This window comes from Polyodon spathula, chromosome 3 (assembly GCF_017654505.1).
Source record: "Polyodon spathula isolate WHYD16114869_AA chromosome 3, ASM1765450v1, whole genome shotgun sequence".
NCBI classification, from domain to species: Eukaryota; Metazoa; Chordata; class Actinopteri; order Acipenseriformes; family Polyodontidae; genus Polyodon; species Polyodon spathula.
The window spans coordinates 27,538,919-27,562,700 of NC_054536.1; the positions used below are offsets into that span (position 1 = coordinate 27,538,919).

The 23,782-nt window shown below is 35.8% G+C and overlaps 1 protein-coding gene across 30 annotated transcripts in view; it reads right to left on the minus strand.

Moving 5' to 3' along the window:
* LOC121312935 (CLIP-associating protein 2-like) overlaps positions 1 to 16,042 on the minus strand; it is a 136,481-nt gene extending 120,439 nt beyond the window's left edge. For all 30 annotated transcript variants that reach the window (XM_041244901.1, XM_041244900.1, XM_041244879.1 and 27 more), the window contains exons 1-2: positions 15,228 to 16,042; positions 877 to 955 (exon numbers count right to left, since the gene is read on the minus strand). In XM_041244901.1, the coding sequence (XP_041100835.1) occupies positions 877 to 955; positions 15,228 to 15,431 (283 nt within the window). In that variant the 5' untranslated portion in view covers positions 15,432 to 16,042. The remainder of the gene's footprint in view (positions 1 to 876; positions 956 to 15,227) is intronic.
* Between the last annotated feature and the right edge of the window lie 7,740 nt (positions 16,043 to 23,782).

The following is a 23,782-nucleotide window of genomic DNA, read 5'->3' on the forward strand; positions in this document are numbered from 1 at the left end:
TATATATATATATATATATATATATATATATATATATATATATATATATATATATATATATATTATATATATATATATATAATATCTACACACAGATACACATATATACACACACACAAAATATAAAATATGCCCTAAGTATACGCTATCAGACTAAGCAAGGCTAGTACCAATCGTCCACAATATTTTGATTTACTAGATCAGAACCACTATTCAAAGCCAATGCACTTCTGAGTTTGTGAACCTTCAAAAGATAGGTATTCTGAAGCATGCAATTTAACATACAGCTTTTGTTCTCCAGACACAAAAGGAAAAGTCACATAGAAGTTCCTATTTCAGATTACAGGCACACCACTATGGAAACAAAATGTCTAAATACAGAGAAGCTTGCATTGAAATCAAAAGCAAATCAGATTTAACAACGTCTTTAAAAGACTGCAGTGTTTCTCCTGCAACTGCTGTAAAGTAGATGATCACAACACAGTTCATCCATTTTGAATTCGGTCATTCATAGTGTCCGAGATGGGCAGGAGATGGTGGCCTAGCGAAATGTGTAATTCGGTTGTCCTCCTCCGTTCTTGGCAGTGTGGTACTGCTGCTTGGCACTCATTAGTATCAGGTTGAGCTCAGATTCACAGGAGCAGCACAACTCACTATTCACACAACAGGGTCCTTTTGATATAAACAGCTGCAGGATGGCAGGTATCCCATGGTGAAGTTCCTACCCACTCATAGTTTATTTACAGCTATGTAACAAACATTTACAATACACTAAAAATACTGCCTTAACATATTTTATTTAGTTTTCACATTTAGATGCAGCCACAAATAGCTGGTACACTTATGTTTAAAATGAACAGGAACAAATTTACTTACCAGTTCCTACGTAGCCTTTAAAGTGATCTGATAGCCGGTCTACAAATGCACTTATAAGATCTATCCCCAGTAATGTCACCTGAAAATGAATGGAAAGGTTATTAAATCTAATTCCAGCACCCAGCATTGAAAAAAATAAAACACACTCAAATACTTAACTACTGTATTTTTTGTTAGATTAATGGACTTATAAATTACTTAACGTAAGTAATGTAACTTTTGAGTTTTTTTAAAGAAAAAAAATTGTTCTCTCAAAACAAACTAAATTCACCAACAAAAACATGGATTGAACCTTGCACCAGCTCTGCACACCATTTTTTGTTCTTTACTCTTTAAAAATGACACAGGAATAAAAAGTTATGCAAGACCACAGTTAAAAACAAAAGTATATAACAAGGTAAAGTAGGTTGTCGCCTACTGTATACACATGTAAATAATAATAATAATATTAATTAATAATAATAATAATAATAATAAAAAAAAAAAAAAATAGTAATTTTAATCACAATTGCACAAAGTAAAACTATATATGGCCACCTCCACGGAATAAGTCGCCAAGGATATGCATCCCTAGTTTGTATAACAGATTGCTTTGTACATTATGGAAATGTCAAATGGATGCTTTAGAGCAGGGGTTTTCAAACTTTTTTTTTTTTAAACTGTACCCCTTCTGTCAGGAGGTTTCAGCTAAAGTACCCTTTACAATAAAAGCCAGAATAATCTGATTAACATTTCTTTTTTCTCCCATTTATTTCATATATAACTTACACAACAGTCTGGGACTGACAAATTGCTGAGTCAGAAAACCAAGCAGTAGGCTTCACTCTTAAAACTTAATTATATTTCTTTGGATGCAAAGAATTAAAAGGTAGTATTTAGGAATCTTTGGAAAGACTCATATTCGCTTTCTATTGGGAAAGGTCATTATAAATAATATAAGATGCACTGTAAATGTTTATCGTGTTACTATTTATTTCCCACCTTAGTATAACTGTGTGACGTTTAAAATGGTTTACAATATCAAAAACATTAACCTCAAGATAAAACTGTAATTACTAACTAAAAATTATCCAAAGGGATAACTTTGCTGCTTTGCACATTCTGACTTTTGCGTTTTTCTTCATTTACAAGTAAAGTACTATTACAAATAAGACACGTATCAAACACCGAACACATATTCAACAAGCCGCTATTGCTGTTAATAAAATGCAGCCGCGGTAATAAACGAAAAACATCCAAGTATAAGTACTGTGATGACTATTTATGTTTACCAAAGCATTTATACTTCTAAAAAAAACACAGAAACACTGTGCTTCACTGATATGACAAGTTAAAAACAGCAAAGACCATGAGCAGCACAGACCGCTCTCTAGGCACAATCGCCAGACGCCTGCTTCACCTATATATCAGAGTGGAAGTCCACGCAATCGAAATCGCACGTGCGTACAGGTGTAAAATGTGGATGTGATATATTCTGTGATTTGTTTAGTTTTTTTTTCATTAGTGGTTAACAATTAAATAAGTATACATTGTTGTTTAGAGAATATATAATAGTTTAAAAAAAATTCAAGATCATTATTTTCTTTCACTTTTATTTGTGCATTTGAGTCATCCTCCATACCCCCTATGACCCTTAGAAGTACCCCCAGGGGTACGCATACCCCCGGTTGAAAAACCCTGCTTTACAGTATGCCACAATGGAAACTAAAGCTTACCTATTGCCATTAGGGGATCTGACAGGCTAACACTGAAATGGCTTTGCTCCAAGAGATTACAAAAGCGCTGAAAGTGAATCAGCATGCAGAAGAATTCCATTCTTGTACCTCATAGGACTTTTAAATAACCCTTAAACATCTCACTTGCAGTAGAATGCACTAAGACCCATGTATGGTAAAATGGTTAGAATGTGAAGTATGCTGTTCAGAATCTCCCTTCTACCCCTGTCTGAATTTCAAATCACTCTCACCATGCCTCACATACTTACTGAAAGCATGGATAACCCAGTCAATAGAAAAAATAATAAATACCTGAAGCATTTGTGTCCTAATACAGTTTTGTAGATGTTTAAAAATAGACCAACCTACAGCTGGCTTGAAAAATGTAATTCCTGGTAAAAAAAAAAAAAGATTGTTTGATGTCTGTTGTGAAACTTGGCAAGGCAACCAGTCCTTAAAAATGGTTTATGGGAAAAACATCATGAGATTTGAAGATTGCCTCCATGGACAACAGACTATTGTTGTCCTGTTTAAACAGACATAGAGATCTGTGTTATGTGGAGGACATCTTCAAATCTCAAAGTTCAAAGTTCCATGTTAAATCCAGGTTGCTTTACATCCCAAGCTTCAAGCAGAATGCAAAAAAAAAAAAAAAAAAAAAAAGGAGTAGCAGACAAACATCAATTCTTTTTTTTCTATAAGAACAGCATTGTCAGCTATCAGCGAGTTCACATAAAAAGCAGCATTGTTGGTTGCAGCATCACTAACTAGTATTTTTTGCTTCAGGTTCTTAATTTAAACATTTTTAAAATGCATTACAAAAATATTCTTAACCAAGTATTTTCTGTACGCAATGTATACTTTGGGTTGGAAATGTTCATTGGTTTTGTAGGTTAAAAGAGTAAAAGCACAGGCAATGAGAAAATGAATAAGTGAGAGTTCCTGCCACTTCACACAATGATACATAATGAAGTAAACATTTGTTCACACACCCATATTGTAAAAGACAAATTCTCATTAAACCAGGGTACCTCACTTACCTCTGCAAGTAAAGGAAAGCAAATTACCAATGTTTGTCAGGAATTACTGGTTAAGTACTTACGAAGAAACAGGATGGAATATTTGCCTACTGTAATTCAGTAACTAGAGTAGTTGGGGGAGAAACTGCAGGAGTGGCACAGTGGTTAAATGCAGTATTATATTGTAGCTGATCACCTGTGAAAGACAGTCTTCCAATCCAGGTTAGTTAAGTGACTTCAGTAATCATTCCAATTGTCACACCATACTTTCACATTCGAAAAAGGTCTACCTTGTGTACAGAAAGGTTTAACAAACTAAAGTTTTTACTTTTCTACAGCAGATCACCCTGTCAAGCCAACAGATTTAAGGGCCAACATACCAAAGAAGTTAATACCAAACATTCTAGGCTAATGCTCCCTCATTGCCGGGCATAAACACTAGTGTTAGAGCTGCCTGCAGGTTAGGAATGTGCTGGGCTTCATAACACAACATTCTTTAAAAAAGGGTTCCTAGACCAATACAGAGATTTACTGGAGCCTACAGAATGAGGAGAAGCAATTTACAATTACTGACTCAAGAGAGCTTCTTGTGCTTTACAGCAAATTGCTAACCAAAAAAGATGTAGAAACTTGGCAGGGACATGCAATTGAGTCAATGTTTGCTGAAAAGTTGTCAATACAAGCTCTAAGAATGCCATAAATGCTGACATATTTGGACCAACATATAGTACACCAACTGATCACCAACTACCAAGGTCACGGGCGAAAGACAGATTATGCCAGACATGCATCCACTGCTGTGAAATTTTACACAGATTTTGAACATTTTCCAAAATAATCTATATTCTGGAGGTAGGGGTGAATTACATAGTCTAGCAGACCACATGTCCACTTTTCAGTGGACATGTAAAGTCCTTTACAGTATTCTTCTATCCAACAGGATTTTAAAAATAATTCCTGGAGTTGTTTTCCCAAAAAGTGGTTAATAATACATGAACCATATGCGACAGACAAAAGGTAGGTGTGTGCTGGCAAACGCAGAGCAGTGAAAAATGCCCCACAGTGAAAAAATTTTTGGACAAACTGAGCAGGTGGAGTCAGCAGTTATTTCTGATTAGGCTTTTACAATCCAATACATCTGATATAGGATTAACTTTCAAATCTTAGAAATGAGGAGGGCTGTGATCCCTTGGGGCATTATATAAGGGCTGAATGATTTCTAAACATCGCAGGGATGGAAATAGGATTTCCATTGCATAGCGGTTTGATCCATTCCTGGTTTTACCGAGTTTAATAAGATACACATGAGGTTGTTAATTATACACTGTTGCTAATCAAGCTTCTATTAACTCAATTCCATTCCTGCATCAAATAAAATGGATGAAAACACATGTGTTCTGCATCAATTAGATGTCCAGAGACTGAAACAACGTGACACTGAAGCAATGTCTGCTGCATAGAGACCAGACCTGGGATAAATAAGTTATAAATGTGGTTTGTGAAAAGTAACTATTATTTGAAACTAATTAAATACAAATTGTAAATATTTTATATGGTTTGTGGAAAGCAATTAAAATATTTAAATGAGTAAAGTAGTTGAAATACACTGAAATACTTTAAACTCTTCATAAACATGTAACTAACATACAGAAGCCTATTATCCTGAATTCTAAGCAGGGTAAGCCTTGTCCTTGTTAACCAATCAATTATCTTTTGGAAACTGCCCTATTTCAATTAGATTTAATTTGAACAATTAACTGAATATTTGAAAACAATGAAATATTTTTAATCATTGGTTTAACGGCAAGTTTTGAAGTTCCTAAATTGAACCTATTTAGCATTTTCCTCATTCCTCATATGGTAATTGCAAGATTTGGTACATAATTATACATTTAGGGCAATAATTAGGTTTTAGTTTTTGATTATTCATTAACTATTTGGGAACAGCTGAATATCCATCCATCCATCTTTTTTTTTTTCAAATAACTTATATATTTAAATATTTTCAAATAGTATTTGTTTTCTGCAAAAAATGTAAACATTTTCAAATATTTGAATATTTAAAAACAAAACTTATGCGAGCATACATATTTAAATATTACAACTATTTGAAATTGGTGGTGTTTACAAATAAAATATCAGATACAAGCGTATAGGACTCTCAACTATAAAAATTGAAGGTCCCAGAGAATTTTGGGTATCCCAGGGAAAATGTTGTCCCGATAAAGTACAAAGTCTTAAGGTTATGATTATGGCTTCCAGCATTTCTAAAGATGAATAAAACGCGGCACTCGTTTTCAGGACCATGAAACGGGTCAAAATCAGTTAAAACAACCCTCCTACCCATGTAAAAATCGGTATACATAAACAACTTAAACAGTTATGTAATATTAACAGTACTATTATCAATAAAACAAAACACTTTATATTTTGCAGCTTGTGACACTAATAGAAGTCATTTACTTGCCTGAAACAGCGTGTCAGCTCCGTTATAATTAACTTTGTACATTCAACTTAAAGAAACGTCGAACTTAAACATCAAAACTCAATTTTAAAACCGTCTTTGTGAAATGGAATAAAGTCTGCTTCGATTGTAGTAAATGTACACTTATTTTTCCAAGCTGGCAACAGACATTGAGAATGCTGCATGACATTGCAGAAAATGTAAGGAGTGTGGTGAGCAACAACAAACTAGATACGAACCGCCACGGGAAGCCTTTCATGCATTCTCTCACCAGGGGATGTTGGTAAAAGGAGTTCAAAATAAAAGCAAGTGAAGATTCTGCTTTTACCGTTTTTATGAAATAAATGCTGGTAACTTCAACATTAAATTCGTCAGGTATTTAATCTGCAAAAATCTTTTTTTTTTTTTTTACTGAAAACCTGTCACAGGAAATAAGTTAGCCATGAAATAAGTTAGCCGTGAAATAAGTTAGCCGTGAAATAAGTTAGCCGTGAAATAAGTTAGCGTTTGCCCTTTTGAGCACACGTGAATTTTAGAACTTAAAGGCAAGGTTCTGTGGAGATTTATCCAAGATTTTACAGATGCCATTTGTGTTTAACAAACGAAAACAGGTATTGCAGACATTATTTTTCTGTTTAAAAAAGTAACATATCTGATTTATCAATGTCTAAAAGCTTTTTTTATAAATATATTTTATTTAAAGTAAAGCGCTCGCTGTGTTTGGATGTGCAGTGTGGTTTTTAACAAAAAAAAATATATATATATTTTAAAAACATTATTTTGTCAGTATAATTTATGTTTATGCAGAGTTAAAATCACCAGTTGCCAAATGTTTATTTCCTTTCAAAAATGTTGTGTCATACCATACTGTGGCTTAAGCAAATAGAAGCATTTATTCTATGTAGGCTCAAGTTTAACCAAGTTATTATCTTCACGGTAAAATGCTCGGTTGTTTCGTTTTTTGTTTTTTTTAAATAAACGTTTAAATAGTTAGGAAGTGGGTACAAACACTTTGATACAGAGAATACTGTTTGATGTTTTAATTAAGTCTACATGTTGGAATATCTAAACCCGTTTTAAATGTATATGGTTTTAGTGAAAGATGGTGTTTTAAGACATATATAGATAGATCATTTGAGAAACGCACAAAACGATTGGCTTCCTATACATACATTCATACGATCATACCAAGAAGCATGCAGACGTGTATATATACACACCTGTATTATGAATGACAAATTAGAGTGCAGTACTTACAGATCGATGCTTGTGATGCGGTCTGGTTTTGTTTTTTGTATATTTTATAAAAATAAATTGTTTTAGATTTTGCACTGGGTCTCGGCAGTATACATTATAGAGGGGAGGGGTTTGTGACTTGACAGCTGTAATAATTTAATTGCACATAAAAAATTAATCTTAATGCTTAATTGTTTCTGATATGTCATAACCAATATACAGAATATCGTATTTATTTCTCTTTCGGGAGTATTTTTACAAAGAAAACCTTTAATGTAAATATCCGGCGATTACAAACTTAAAATGACAACTCTGATGTTGTTTAAACTGGGAATGTTAAATAGATACTGTCATATTATTTAAAAAGTGTTAACGATTTAACACAAATATAATTGCACATAAAAATAAGTCGCACATCGCACTACCATGTCCTTGTAGTAGCTTAAAGTTAACCGCTATTAAATAAAATACAGCATGATACAATAAAAGTGTTATTAATATTATAACAGTGTTTTCGATTTTAACCACGTATAATGTAGCTTTAATAAAGATCCTGACAACATTTTTAAAAGTAAAACAATTTTCTGAATTAAAGTTTATAGACAGAAGATGGAGACGGCTTAACCTTGCCTTTATATTCTAAAATTTGTGCGTGCGCAGAAAGACTCAAAAAGGCAAACGCTAACTTATTTCACGGCTAACTTATTTCCCATGACACCAGAACCCCTAGTTATAATAAACAACAAAAAAAAAAAATTAACTTTTTTTTTTTTTTTAATAACAATAAGAAACAAAACACTGAAAGCCAAACAACGTTTTTTCTGTCGAAAAAAATGAATATTAAAAAAGCATAGCAATACAATCCACAAGCAAAAGTCTATAAAAGATCAAAAGGACAACCAACCATTCTACTCAACAAAATGTCCCCCACTGCTTTCAATATTAAGAAACCAAATGCCCCAGAACCCATCAGGTTTTTAAATATGTATTACAGATATTAGTTTGTATGTATTTAAATTAACACATGTTTTTAAAAAGTTCTACACTGCCAAAAAGTTAATTCACTGCCAGAACACTAGAATGCATTTCCGATGTTTTAATTCAATCTCTGAAGGTAACTTACACCTCAATGTTCATAACACGTAAACGCTCGTTTATTTTATCTGAACCAATCCAATGCATCCATACTTTAGAAAGCTATAAACACATGAGACTTGAAAACAAATTTGATCACCAGGACTTTGTCTTTCATTCACAAGAATTGTTACTATTTAAATTACAATATTAAATTCAGAATTCATTTTTGGCCCAACTTTGGAACTCAGCTGAGTTCCCCAAACTAACTTCCCAGGGACGCAGACAACTGCAAATCTGAAAGTCCTGACAAACCATGCGTGAGTAAAGAACGCAGGTACCCGCATCCCCGAGCATTGACCCAGTTTACACATTCCTCTTTTTATAGCCATGAAATCTACAAATGAGTCAACTCTACAGATTCATGGGAGGCTCCTACACTGCTACTTTTCTCAAAAGCATAAGCTGTGGGGGTTCTTAGAAACTGCTTCTACTCAGAGAGATCGATACATTGTATAAACAACAATCTTTAAAACGCACATGTGAATTTTAGAAAAAGGGGCAGAGCTCTTGTGCTTTAAAGAGAACTTCCACACAGCAGCCTCTTGGCCTCGGGGGAAAAATTACAGGAAGTCAATTTTTACCGCAGGGCTTGCCATCTGCTAAGGAAGTGACTATTTAAGGTGACTGTTTTGGAGCCAGTACCCCTAGACATCCTCATTCTGTGCTATTGTATAAAATGTCATAATGACCTTGTCATAAGCCTGTGTTTACAGACCACAAAATACAAACTACTTTTGACAAGAGGGAGTTTGTAAAGTCATATTTAATAAAATGATTATTTGATTATTTTGTCACTTTCCATTAAGAGCATTGCATGCACCATTACAGACTGGGGGCTGACCGGATAATAGTAGTGTTGGGACAAATGTCTGTCCTTTATGCACGCATGCTTTGCTGGGACACTCAGCTTTGCAGTTGTCTGCGTCTCAGGGATGCGCGTATGTCCATTTGACAGGGGCTGTAGATTTTTTATCATTTAGGCAATACTACAGTTGCGTTATGTGAGGTGCAAGCTTCAAAATGTTGGCAGGCTCAATCTCTGCGCTGTACATTAGTTCCCGCTGTGGAGAACTGGAAAACGTGGACCGGGTATGCCTTCGATCAGAGCGGACTAAAAGACCAAACACAATACAGTAATGAGTAGCGGCCCCTCAACGTGACCTCCTGTGTACTGTTGTGTGTTTTACTGAAATCCATTTTACAGCTTTGTTTGTGGCTTTCAGCGTTTGTTTCTTACTGTTAAAAATGTGTCAAAGCTTTAATGAATTAAGAAAGAAAATAAATAAATAAATAAATAAATAAATAAAGAGATAGATTTTTGGGGGGGGGGGGGGGGTGGGGGGCGGTGAGTGTTAAAAACAATGAACTACGCTTACTCATTTCTGATTAGTGGATGTAACCAACTACCCTGCTCGTTCTGGGAAAATTAAATTGCCGCAACGGTAATGGTGAATGCCGGAAAAAGATGCTTGGTGTGGAACTATTTTGGATTTCAGCAATGGCAATTGAAAGATCTGTCAGATTGCCACCCCAATCTCTTTGCCAAAGTGGAGTTTCTTTTAATGTAGTTTCAGTTTTTAGGTTAAGTAAAAGAATCCCAGTGTGTATTACTTATAAAAAAAAGTCACAGTAAAGATAGCAAATATAACAGGAATGCACTAGAAGCAGATCAAAAGGGAGCTCATTGATGCTTGTTTATAAGTCATTACAGTGCATGTGCTATAATCTGCATACTTTTCAGACGTGTGTCATTAAGACTCTACCTCTACATGTCAAATTTTAGCAATGTTTTTATAGTCTTTGGATTTTGAGGTAATCTGTATTTTATGTATATGCAATGCGATAGCTGTGAAACTCCTGTGTTTTGAATTGTAATTTGTATGCATGAGCAGTGGAAAGACCAGGATGAATACAGACTTCATTGCTATATCAATTTAGGATCAACGTGATGCTTCAGCTGTAGAGGAAAGCACAGGACCTTAGAATCTTCTGAGTCACACTGCAGTCCGCCAATTCAGCATGAAAGCAATAAAAAGCAATTGCAGTTTATTCTAGTAGCCAGAAATGTTGTCTGATGTCCAGTTTACTTTCTTTGCAAGATTTTTTAACAACCAAAAAGAGTATGAAGGGCCGAATTGCCTCCTCTCTCTAGTAACGTCATGTTCTTATCAAGGTGCACTAGGACATTGTTTTGATGGAAATATTAGACTTGAATATGCTTAAACAGAATTTTGTCTCTGCTGCGGCGTTGCCTGTGTGATTTGAGTTGAGTTATTTAAAAAAAAGCAACTAGCTGTTTTGTGAGAGTTCTATTCTGTGGAATAATATTGGAGATGTACACACACAAGTCAAAAGTACCTGAAAAAACTATTGTCAACCTGATTAAAAAAAACTTTTATGTATTCATTTATTTAGTTATCACAAATCCGTTACCCCTTCACCCACTCAACACAAGGCAATGACACGGTGACTGAGGAGAAACCTTTAGTTTTATAACATTTCTAATTTATCACTAATATGTATTCAGTGATTTGTTTTTTTAAACTTGTGTTGCTGTAACATGGCTCCGTCTACTCTAGCTAGTAAGAACAGAAAACGTTATGGTGATTGAGTGGACCAATAGACTTAATTTTACCAACTGTACCAAGTGCAATGCCACTGTGTTTATTGCTCAATTAATGTGTGCTAGTGGTTAAGGAATACAATGTGAAAAGACATTTTGAAACCAAACATGGAGCTTTTGGAAATACGTATTCAGAGGGCTGAGCAGTTAGAAGCTCAAAATGTTCTTGTAAGTGACTTTGCAGCTGATGCATAGCTCATACACCCTAGTCTCGTATCTTGTTGTAATAAAAAAAAGTGTGTTTTAGAAAGTTCTAGAAATGCGTTCGAGTTCATCTTTGCCCTTGCCCTATAATAACCCCATATCTTATATAACTTGTTTTTGTCACGTTTCTATAACTTGTTTTGGTTAGAATGTTCTAGGGAAAGGAATAGTTTATTCAGAGGGCCGAGCCTCGAGGGAGTGATCTGGCCAATTACTCTCTCGCATGCAAAAGCCTAACTTGGTAAGTTATAAAGGACGGGGTTCTCCTCTGCTCTGATGAGAGTCAGCCGTGAGGATTAGCGCACAGTCCTGCTCGGTAATTTCTTGGAGACAGCTGCTTTCTCTTACCAGGGTCGAAGGGCTCTCCCGATCCGCTTGGAAGGGTAAGAATTAGTTCAGTTGCGTCTCATGGATTGTATTGATCTGTGATTAATATAATCTTTGTATGTAACCTTGTTGGGTTATGTCCCGTTAGGGATATCGTTATTCGCAGTATAGCATCTGTGTATGTAACTGCGTGTGTGTGTGTGTGTGTGTGAAATAATAAAGGACCTTTTAAAATTACTCTGTGAAGTAATTGCCTGATTTACTTCCACATCAACTTCCTTTTAAATTTAAAGTAATTAAATTTCACACAACACTTGTAAAGCTCTTTGTGATGGTGGTCCACTATAAAAGGCGCTATATAAAGATATATAAAAAAAAAAAAAAAAAAAGTAGATGCGCTAATCGCTTAAATTATCCTATTAATACGTTGCAACATTTTTAAATGTTTGTAATGATACTCTGTTAAATGCTCACACTGTTCTATTATTAAAGTACTATTCATATGGTCAAATTTGTAAGTCTTGTTCAATATATGAACATTAAGTTATATCATATTTATTATATTGCTTAAAAATGTGCAGAGTAAAATACTCTGGCCCACCTCCTCCTAACTTTTTTCCCCCCAGTCTGGCCCTTAAATTTAAAAAACTAGTTAAAGAGCCCTGCTCTAACTAAGGCAACTCTGTGTCCAGGGTATATGAGAAACACATGCAAGCAGTTTTACAGCAAGTACAGCATAAACCAGTCTGTGTTGTTGCAGATGCAAGAGAAGTGTCCTAAACACTATTTAATTTGTAATTTTATGAAAATGTTATATCTTTGTAATAATGCCGCTATTGTAATGTCAGCAACAAGCTGTTTTTTCAAAACACCTTTATATGTTGACTGACCTACAGTACATTGTAAGAAATAAAGAAAATGGTGTCTTTTACACCAAGTGTTGTGCTTTCTTACCAATTTTAATTGAATTGTATAGTTGGTAACTTATTTTCAGCAGAAAAAAAGTACATTAGCCTCTTATGCACTTTGTACTTGCGAAAAAAGGAATTTGGCAGCCATTTACCATGTAATGGACATAAGATCAAAAATATTGTGATAGTATCAGATATCATGATAATGTGCATTGTATCGTATCGAGGCTCCCTAAATGAGGTATCGCAGAACACTAGCCCTGGTTTATGTTAAACTTTGTAAAATATATGCTATTAAAATTGAGAAAAATGGTCCCATGGCGTAGAGGTAAAAGCCAATGCCTGCAGCGCAGAGACCTACATCCTCGCAGACTTGAATCCAGGTTGCTGGTTGACGGGCTGGCCACACTGCTAGTGGGGAGGTTTAAATTTCCCGGTCAGGGATCTCGCCACCTCATGGTGCATGGCTACCTTCTGTCTGCCAAGCACTGAATTGCTCTATGCAATCTCGATGATGACAGCTGCGTCACACCGCACAATTCAAACTATTAAAATGTACAGAGGCAGCTTTTGCCCAAAAAAAACAAAAACAACAAAAAAAAAAAAAAACATCATTTTCTTAACAAATACATAGTTATTAGTAAGTTAAACCGTTGATTCTTCTGTGGCCAATCATTAGTGTTATATATAAATCCTAAGCAAAATTACACAACATCCTACACTTTGGCCTTATGTTACGTTTTGTGGCCTTGGTGCCCTCTACAAATTTATTAAACTAAAGGCCATTTTAGAGCCCTGTTAAAGCTTTTTTTATTTGTTTATTTATTTTTTTATAAAAGGACTTAATGATGATGTGTGGCCACTGTAAATAATAAACTTTTTTTTTTTTTTTTTTTTTTTTATAATTATGAAGAATGACAAAAGTAGGCTAATTATCCATATGTAAATAAATAGCCCAATCCCTTTGGAATTGATTCTACAATGGAGCTGTGAATCACAGCATTCAGACACTTCTGTTCATCCATGCATTTCTTGGAGCTATGTATGTGCCTTCTACATTACCAATGACACATGAGGGCGTAGGACTTAGAAGCAGTATTCCTTTTTTGGTTTTGCCCCCCCCCCCCCCCCCCCCACCCCCCCACCCCCCAATGATGATTGTTACACAATATAAAAAATAAACCTGAATCATACTGCATCAAGTACTACTATGATTTTGGTTTTGTTTTGTTTTTTAGTGGGACATTAAAACAGTTTTGCCCATTGCATCTTTGTGTAAAGAAATTGTGATGGCCTTGTGTTTCCTGACAGTGCTGCTCCAATATCAGAATAGGGTGCATTATCACAGGACTGCAAGTGTTTTGTTTGTTTATGACATAAGGTTAATTCTGAAGTTTCTCAAAAAAGAAAATGTGGGATTGCTTTTATTTACTGATCTATTTATTTTACATCCAGCTATGGCTTTCAGAAATTCTCCTGTTTAGATATATTTTTTAAAAAGACCAGGTGCCAAGAACAGAGATCCCTGTCACAACTGCTCTGAACTTATCACACTAATCAAAGCATGAATAAAATTAATGGAGTGCAGATTTAATAGGATTTCTTCGGGAGGGAGGAACAATGTATAGGACAAACTCCTAGTTTCCTGAGAACTAAAATATACTTGTTTTAAGCAGGTCTGTAAACCAGGACTGGGCTCAAGGCCAGTGGAGTTTCAGTGTGTGTGGATTAAATGATTCATCAGAAGCATGACAACAGACTTCAGAACAACAGTGTCCCTTTAAATTTCTGGTTCCTTTAACAGATATTCTTAAATAGACAGTCTCCAGAATCACTTAGGAGCCAGCGTTCTCTGGTGCTGATGCAGAAAGCACTCAAGCTGTAATTCCTCAGAGAATTGTCAAATTTTGCAATTCACTGTATAGCTTCTGCTTCACCACTTTTTTCAGCAGTCTTTGACTATTTGTTCCAAAAATCAGTTTTGGCTTAAATGTGTAAGTTAAAAAAAATAAATAAATAAATCACCAAGGTGCTTGGAATTTCTATTATATCGGGTTGAAGCTACTGTACAAAGCACAAAACGCTGGCACACTCTACAGATTGGATACGAACCAACCAACCAAGCTGTACAGTAAAGGTTTGTCCCAATGACACATTGATAAACGACAGCACTTGGCAGACACTTTGTCATTAAGTCCCACATCACACATTTTATACGGTTAATATTAGGCTGTATATCAAGAAGGGGGGGGGGGGGGGGGGGGGGGGGGGGGATGGGGGGGAAGGGGTAATCACGGTTTGAAACACGGCTTTGCGGACACTGCATGGACAGCTGTTAATTTGGGAGACACCCACCAGTCCTGTGATTTATTTTTTTTTCATTTAAAGTTTATAAACATTAGAGCAAATTCATTGTATAGAAAATAGTTAATTGCGAATGACACCCCTCAAGCCAGAGTTTGTAAAGACACTCTAAGCCCTCTGATTTAGCATTAAATCCTGTACCGTTTCGATTTGCACAACTCGGACACAGAGGAACGCATTGTGTAGTACTGCAAGTTATATTACAACAATATCACTGCCACACCACCCTAGCATTCCAGAAAATAAACTTCATTAATAGTCAACCACGATGCCTGTCCTACTACCAGAACTCGCTATAGAAGTTCTAACACCTAACAAAACAAAAGCCATCACCTCCGTCAGCGTCCTTACCTTAAAATTGCTGGAGTTTACCCAGCCCGCTAACTCATCTATGGTCGCATCCAGTTGTTGTCGGTCCTGCTCCACATCAGAAGATTTTTGCGGATCGTTAAGGTAGTCGATTAGCTCTTGGCCAACCTGGAGCCGCCGGGACACGTCCTTTTGTAAGACTTGTTGATAAAAGTATTCCATGCTGTTGTAAAATGAAATACTCATCCACCGCTGTTCGGAAAGTTTTAAATGAGTTCACCAAATTTTATTGTGATTTGTCTGTATTCTAATTTCACACAGGAACAGACCATGGACTCTCCAGTAGCCCTGTTACCCCGTAGTTCTACTGCTGTTTAGCAATTTTAAGAAGTTGTTTTAAACCTTGTGGAGTTTGCTCACACCAGTGACCAATTTCCCTTTATTCGTTTTCTCAAATTTGGATTTGCATACACCCAAATGAATCTGCCAGTATTCTGCTAACCCAGAAAGCCAAGATGTTTTAAAGTTGCCTCCCCTCTCTTTGGTGATCTTCTGGGCTTCTTGCTACCAGTCCTCTTATTACCCAAATCGTCTGTTGTCACAGCCCTTGATCGGGTAGAAATGTTATAGCGTTACTTCTCCGTCCATAGGCTTGGCGCCCCCATTTCATTTTAACAAATCAACTTTAAAAAGTTAATTGTTGTAAATGTTTTTAGATTCAAAGAGCGGGAACTTTCACAACCCGGTTCTTACTGCCCCCCTTGGGTTCCCAATTACTCTTTATCCCAGAACAACAACCAAACAAACATATCTCCTTAAGCCTCCATTCTCCCAACTACAAAACAGTGTTACCTAGGCCTTGCGGGGGGGGGGGGTCTTTCAACAGTGTGCAGTTGCCCCGTGAACTGCCTAAACTCACTTCCGAGAACGTAAACATTGTTATATAAAAAATATAATACAAACCATGAGGATGACACTATTCTTTTCATAATTTTTAACAATGTCGGAAGAAAAATAAATCAGTTTTACAACGTACATTTTTATTTTTTTATGTTTTATTTTTTTACTAGTCAGGCACTAGTTTCCCCCAGCACCAAACCAAGGACCTTTATTTTGAAATGGAGAAAAGGCGCGTGTTCATGTAACTTTCATTCAAAAAAAAAATGTAGGACACTTTGTATAATGATGTGTAGTCGCTTATTCAATCATGTACAGCAATTTGTGTGGGTTATGTTGATAAGATTAATATTTTAAAATGTGGTCAAGTGTAGTACTGATCAATGTGGCTTATTATTTATAAAACAACAAAATATATTATTTGTAAATATATATAATGTATAAAAAAAGTTTTTATTTATTTATTTTTTTTAAAGAATAGCAGTTTTTCTTAAGTCCAAAGTAAATAAAAAAGTTCGACGCAAGAATATTTTTTGTCTTAAGATAGTTTCAGGAATATGGCCCCAGGTTCTTAAATGTTCAATTAGAATATATAATTCTAGCATCTTTTTTTTTATTATTAACTTTTTTTACAAGGCTACTTTTTGTAAAAAATAAAATCCTCAAACACCTCCAATGTCCAAATAAGTAGTAAAAAAAAAAAAAGAAAATGTCCAGAAGAACGGCGACAGATGCAGTAGGGCAGTTTCCAACCAGGGGTCACGGGGTAAGCCAGATGTAATGTGCATAGCAATTTTGCAGCACATCTAGTCTGCCTCCTCTAAAACTTCCACTATATAACAACTACATCTCCCAGAATACAATGTTTTCAGTTACTCAGAAACTATAAGAAAATTCAACAAACATTGTCCAGTCTCTGGCTAGCCCTGTTGTCTTTGCAACCAACCACAGTAATGGCCACTACCTACCAGACACAATGGGACAAAATGAATAGAGCCCAAGGTGAAGAATCTGCAGAATCTGACCAATTTAGCCAATGATCTTCTAAGAATGATCTCCTTAAACACACCCATTTGTTAAATTGGTCAGAATCTGCGCAGAATGATCTCTGAACCCAGCCCTATACTTTTGATTCACAAGCGTTGGGGCAGCGGCACCGGGGCATGGAAGGTCACCCGGGTCAAAAAACGTGTTATTTAGTACACGTTCTCATTTGACTTTAGTACGTGTTGTAATTCTAATTACTATGCGTACTAATTTGGCCAGTCAGATCGCTGAAAATGAAATGAGAACCAATACATTAAAAAAAAATAGTATGTGTAATAAATAGTCCAATTAAAAGTCACCTTACACCTGCCATTCCCACCCAGTTTGTGGTGGTATATGGACTTGGCGTTGTGTAAAGTCTTGTGGAAGATGGATAGACCCAGTGTTGTGTAATATTCTGTATCCCATAAAATTCTACAAACCCTGCTTATTGTACTTAGGTGGTGTGGTCGTCTTCCGCACTTTTGCCACGGTTTGGTTTGTTGGAATTCCGAAGTCAACACACTTTTTTCTAATATTAAGGTTAGGTTAGGGTGAGTTAGGGTTAGTTTATTTTTGCATTATTACGGTATAATGTTTTTTTACTAACCAAAAGCCACTTGATTGCATATAGTACAATAATCAGAGAATACAGAATATTACACAACACCGGTATAAAAATGCTAGTGTGAACTGGGCAATTGTCTGTCTCAAGAAGTTGGCAGCACTCAGCAAATCTACATTTTGTGCTATTGATGTCAGTATATATCAGATTAATACTCAAAAATGACATTCATTTAGATGAACTGATCTATTAAGATATGAGGGTTGCCACCTGGTCCCATTATAACACTTTGAGACAGCTTAGGTTTTCATTGAATCTTTAACCACAATCATTGAAAACGATCCCACTACAGGTGTTGCTATGAAGTCGCATGTCTATTGTTTCATTTTTCAGGATGGAATCCATGGAGAGGAGCCTTCGAGTATAGACTTACACACTTGGTACAGAGCAAGGTTAGATGGAAAACTTTTTTTTGTCTAATGTTTATATTCTGCAGTTTAACTAAGTCTGTCTAATGCTATAGCAGTAAGTATAGATTGCAAAACATGTAGCATCTGTTGCTACATTTTGAAGGATCAATATACAATGTTAAAACCTGACCTGGTTTTAAAATTAACTAAAACTAGATGAATAACAATCTTTTACCTTATGTAATTACAAGCAGGAGCAGCTAACAAGCTCCCATGATAAGAGATGGCAGTAGAAGAGCCCCAATATATGCTATTAACCAAGAACAACTGAGGTTTTTGGTATCCTGTGGATTTACGACTGCACAGATGGCCAGTATTATTCTTGTTTCTGATTTGACTTCAAACAGTGTCTGCAGTAAGTATGGCGTGTAATACTAAGAAGCTAGTGTCTTTATACTGCTTTAGGCACTGTTTTTTTTTTAAAAACAGTCATGTTTTCTGGAGCTATATTTCAATTATTCAAGTATAATCTCTACTCTAATTAAGAATACAAAAAATGTGCATGTGTAATTAGATCTTTGAATACATTAGTAGCCTTTGTCATTCTCTACTGAACCTTGACCAGACCATGTCCGAACACTTGCTAAAACCCAAGGTTTAAGTGTCCTCATCTTGCTGATGGAGTATACATTAGCATTATAACATTTCTAACATGGGCCTGAGATTGTTTCTAATTAATGATGAGCAGATTTGGTGCCTACAACAGGAAGTCATCCCTTTAGGTGATTCCAGGGATAATCTTGGAATTGACCTTATCAAAAGGACAATATCCTTCCTAGATTCTTTAAATATTTAGTATACTGAATTTTAAAGGTAGAATAGATTTTTTTTCTTCATCAGACTATGTCTCTCTCTCTCTCTCTCTCTCTCTCTCTCTCTCTCTCTCTCATTTGTCATCACATTGCTAGAACATTAAAAACAAATTTAAAAAAGAACTCATTTTGCTTCTTCTTACCTGACACACCTGTGTGAGTTAATTGCTCTCAATTATTTAGAGAAAGGAGACTACATGATGTTGTGTATTAATTATAAATGAAGGTCTGTTTATTATCTAAACAGCATTAGTTACTTAGTGGTGTTAATACTCAAGTATGCTGGTACTTTGGAGGGTGAAATTTACCAACAGGAATAATATAGTGTGAATCGCTATTTAGAAAAGCCAAAAGTAACTTAATAAAGAACCCACGTTTAATAATACAAAAGTCAGTTTGGGCTTCAATTCAGCTTTATTACTTAAAACATCAGCAATACCACATATACAAATAGGACAAAATATAATTTGTGTATTTTAAAAGTATGCTAATATCCTGTATGGTAAATTGCTAAAACATGCTACCTTAATCATGTGCAATTAAAAAACTAAATGGTATAATGGTATACTCTCATAGGTAATGTTTTATGTTTGGCAAGTAGTTAACATGTTCAGTTACATTTACTCTTTACAGAAGTTTAATTGGCTGAATTGCAGGCAAGGCAAATCATGCAGGTAGTGGCATCAGTTTCAAATGTATGAACTAATACCAGCTACATATTAGGAAGGTGGAAGAATAAGTGGAGGCTTTAAGTGACTCCAAAGGTTGGAGCATGTAAGATTCCAAATTCTGTCTTCTTTTTGAATGGCTTGTAAGGACAGGCAATCTCAGCAATATTAAGCAGATATTCACCTCCGGAAATATTCTGGCTGTCCGGATGCATGAACTCAATCATGAGGGGATGAGGAAACCCAAGAGATAGTATAGCAGCACCAGAAGCAAAAATGCGTATTCTTTCCCCAGAGTAACATGATCACAGTCTGTAAATACAAAGCTTATGTATCATTATCTTGTTGTTTTGTTAAATCTCTGGATTGATTTGTTTAATGAAATAGAAGTAGACCAGAGCATGGATTATCATGCACCAGCAGTTAGGATTTTCAGATACACCATTTTTTTTATTTTTAAATACTTACCTTCAACTTTGATGGCACAATCTCTCCAGTAGCCAATGGTCCTGTTTTCATTCCATCTTCTGTTACTGCTTTGAGGAGAGAACACCACTTCAAAACAGGTTTACAAGGTCCTTTGCTTCAAGTTTTTTTTTTTTTTTAAATTAACGAAAAGATCTTGAAAAATGAAGGGATGTTTTCTCATCACATTTAGAAGAGCCAGTGTATTAAGGCCATCAACAAACCTGAAACAGACAAGAAAAACTAATTAGGAGAATGCAACTAGTCTCCAAAACTTTGGAACAAACAATAAAATTCAAGATATACTTTGTTATTGTTATCATTAGCACACAGGTTGCACATTGTGAACAAGAACATTGACACCTAAACTGAGTTCTTGCTAAACTTTGCTTTTACTGAAATTGGTCCCACAGACCATATCACTACTGACGCAATAACAGTGGTAGAGTTTCCATCAATATAGTGACAAAATTTCGACACACAAGAAAGACTCATCTGTGTTTGACAGAGGGAATAAAGCACTACTGCAGCTGTTGTGAAAACCTTTACATGTACAACTTTCCAAGGTTCTGTGGTGATTTGTTTGCCTGCTGTAAAGAAGCTGAACAGTGTCGCACAGCAATTAAAATCTTGCCCGAGAAATGTTACTATGAAAATAAAAAGTGAAGTAAGTTTGTACGGATAGTAGTCCTAAATTATGCAACTGTGTGTGTGTGTGTGTGGGGGGGGGGGGGGGGGGGGGGGGGGGGATGACACTCTCTGTTTTAAGGCACCCTGCAATCTTCCCTCAATATAAATATAGGTAGCACTCTACACCAGTGCATCACAATCACCAAATATTCTGATATTTCTCAGGTTGCCCAACAAGCTCAGAATGTCTGCAGCCTTACCATCAGACTCAGCTTTTTTAATCTGGATAAATCAATTTGTAAAATGTTTGATGAATATCACTGATCTACTTGTTGGAGTTGGAGTAGGAGACCCTGTGGGTGGCTGAGTTGGAGTAGGAGACCCTGGCGGTGGCTGAGTTGGAGTAGGAGACCCTGGGGGTGGCGGAGTTGGAGTAGGAGACCCTGGGGGTGGCTGGGATGGAGATCTTGGGGAGTCTGATGAAAACTTCCCTGAAATTATAGCAATAGTATTTTTTTTTCAATTTAATTTAATTTTTACAAACCTGTTTTGGCCCCCCACCTTTCCCATTAGTGCATTTTATAAGGATGATTAAATTAGCAAGATCATTAGAACATTGAATTTCCCACTGTGTCCTTTGGTTTGTAAATAAATGCACAATATATGACATGCTTGCAGATATTTTCACGACACCATACTGTATACCTGTTGGATCTCTTGCTTAGGCAGGATTACCTGTAATAGAAAAGAACAAATACATAATTTAGAAACTGCTTAACAGGTCTTTGTTCCATAGCATTGATACATTCAGCACCACATGAGTGTCCAGCTGAATTAAAATTAATCTTAGTGTTTCATAAGTGTTTTACAAACTGGTCACTCAGACATCTTTGTTTCTCCGATGTACAGCAGGTTGCATTTTTTTGCAGCAGATGCAATTAACTATTTCATATATTTTTGGTTTGAATATAAATAACTGTATTTTATTTTTTCCCCCTATTTCAATATGAAATATAATAACATGAATTATATTAACAGATTTGCAATGTATGCAGTTCTGCTTCTGTGCGACCCTCATTCCTGCCCCAGCATTGCTATGAGGCCCCAGCTCCATATACTTGGGGTACCCCTAGTTTAAAGGTTAAATTGTGTTCAGATGGGCTTACCTCCACTTCTTCTAATGGCAGCCATAACGCATAAAGTAGATCTTCCTGTAATGCCATGACTTTCAACTGGTCCACACAATGTTGAAGATACGGCATTTTGAATAAAGAACGCCTCACTTGCCACGTTGTTGCATCCCACAAAATCAAACAGAATCTGTACAAAATTATAAAACTGAAATTTAGCACTACTCCAGAATGATGATAAAGAAGAAGTCCTGTTTCATGCATACATTGTTTATTTTCCATTTCATTACCTGAATGGATTCCGATAGGGTGAACCTTCTTTTAACAGTTCCATCAGGATACAAAAACTGTAGGTGGCACCACTGCCAGGTTCCATGATAGAGCATATTCTTCTCCTCCATTCTTCTAATTTCTTACAATACATGAACTTGTATGAATGATTTAATTAATATCCTTGCAGCATTATTCGAGCAAATATATATATATATATATAATTTATATATATATATATATATATAATTATAATATATATATATATATATAATATAAAAAAAAAAAAAAATAATAGTATAATACATTCTTCAAAACAGAAAAAATACACGTAACTGCCACCTTCTTGCTTCCCATTCAGCTATGTCTCCTTTGTTCTCTTGCCCGTTCCTGTTAGAAGTAGATTTAGTGAACAATTACCTTACTTAGTGGGGAAAAGACCACCATTTCCCATTCATATGTATTCAATACTGAATTTACACATACATATCCCCTGTAAAGAATATAAGCCCATTGTAAAAATAAGTGCCCCTGAACACTGATCTCTTCTTGTGCCCTCTACAGGACAGTATGTTCAACTACATCTTGAAACAAATGTCTATACAGTTTTACTGAAGTGAATGGTTCCTTCGATCATGGTTTCCCAATCTGAGCCACTGTGTCTACTGGCTTTCATTCCAACTGAGTTCTCAATTATTTAATTAAACCCTTAATTTAACTGATCATTTGCTTAATTAGGCCTTTTTACTTGTTTTCAACTCAAACAGTTGCAGATTTCAAGTAGGCTATAGCATGTTACAAGTAACTTGAACTCTGCAACTGTTTAAAGCTGAAAACAATTAAAAATATCTAATTAATCAAATTATAAGTTCAATTAAGGGTCTAGTTAAGTGACTGAGAGCTCAGCTGGAATGAAAACCAGCAAACACAGGGGTCCTCAGGACCAGGACTGGAAAACACTGCCTTAAATGACAACCGATGACAAGAAAGAACCCATGAATAAATAAGTTACTATTAGTCCATGCCCTTGATTTGTAGAATCTAAAATAACAAAGACATTTCCACACCAAATTTCATTACAACTGGATAAAAGGTTATTTATAGATATTGTTGGATTTTTTTTGTCAATTCTGACCAGGGTTCTCCAACCCTGGTCCTGTTGAGCTACCGGGTCTTCTGGTTTTTGTTTCAACCGAGCTCTCAGTTACTTAATTGCACCAATTACTGGCTTAAGTAGATAAGATTAACAGGTGTTCCAGATCTTTAGCCATTGATAACATAGACACTTATAAAAGCTGAGGATTTAGGGCTCTCCAGGACCAGGTTTGGAGACCCCTGATTTAGACCCACCCTTTCCCTATCGACTATCAGACTGGTATCATATACAGCATCTTGCTGCTGACATAATGCTCTCCTTTCTTGCAAAGACTGGAAACAATTAATAAATAGATATAAATTTTATAACGTAGTTGCACACATTACCACATTGAGTCAGTAGAACCTGGTGAATGTATGTGGAGTAGCCCAGCTAGCCACAGTACAGATATCAGTCAATGATGCACCTCTAAACAGGGCCCGTGTCGTAGCCACTCCTCTAGTTGAAAGTGCGGCCACTCTCCCAAGTGGGGGTTGGCCGGCATCAGTATATGCAGACGAAATCTTTC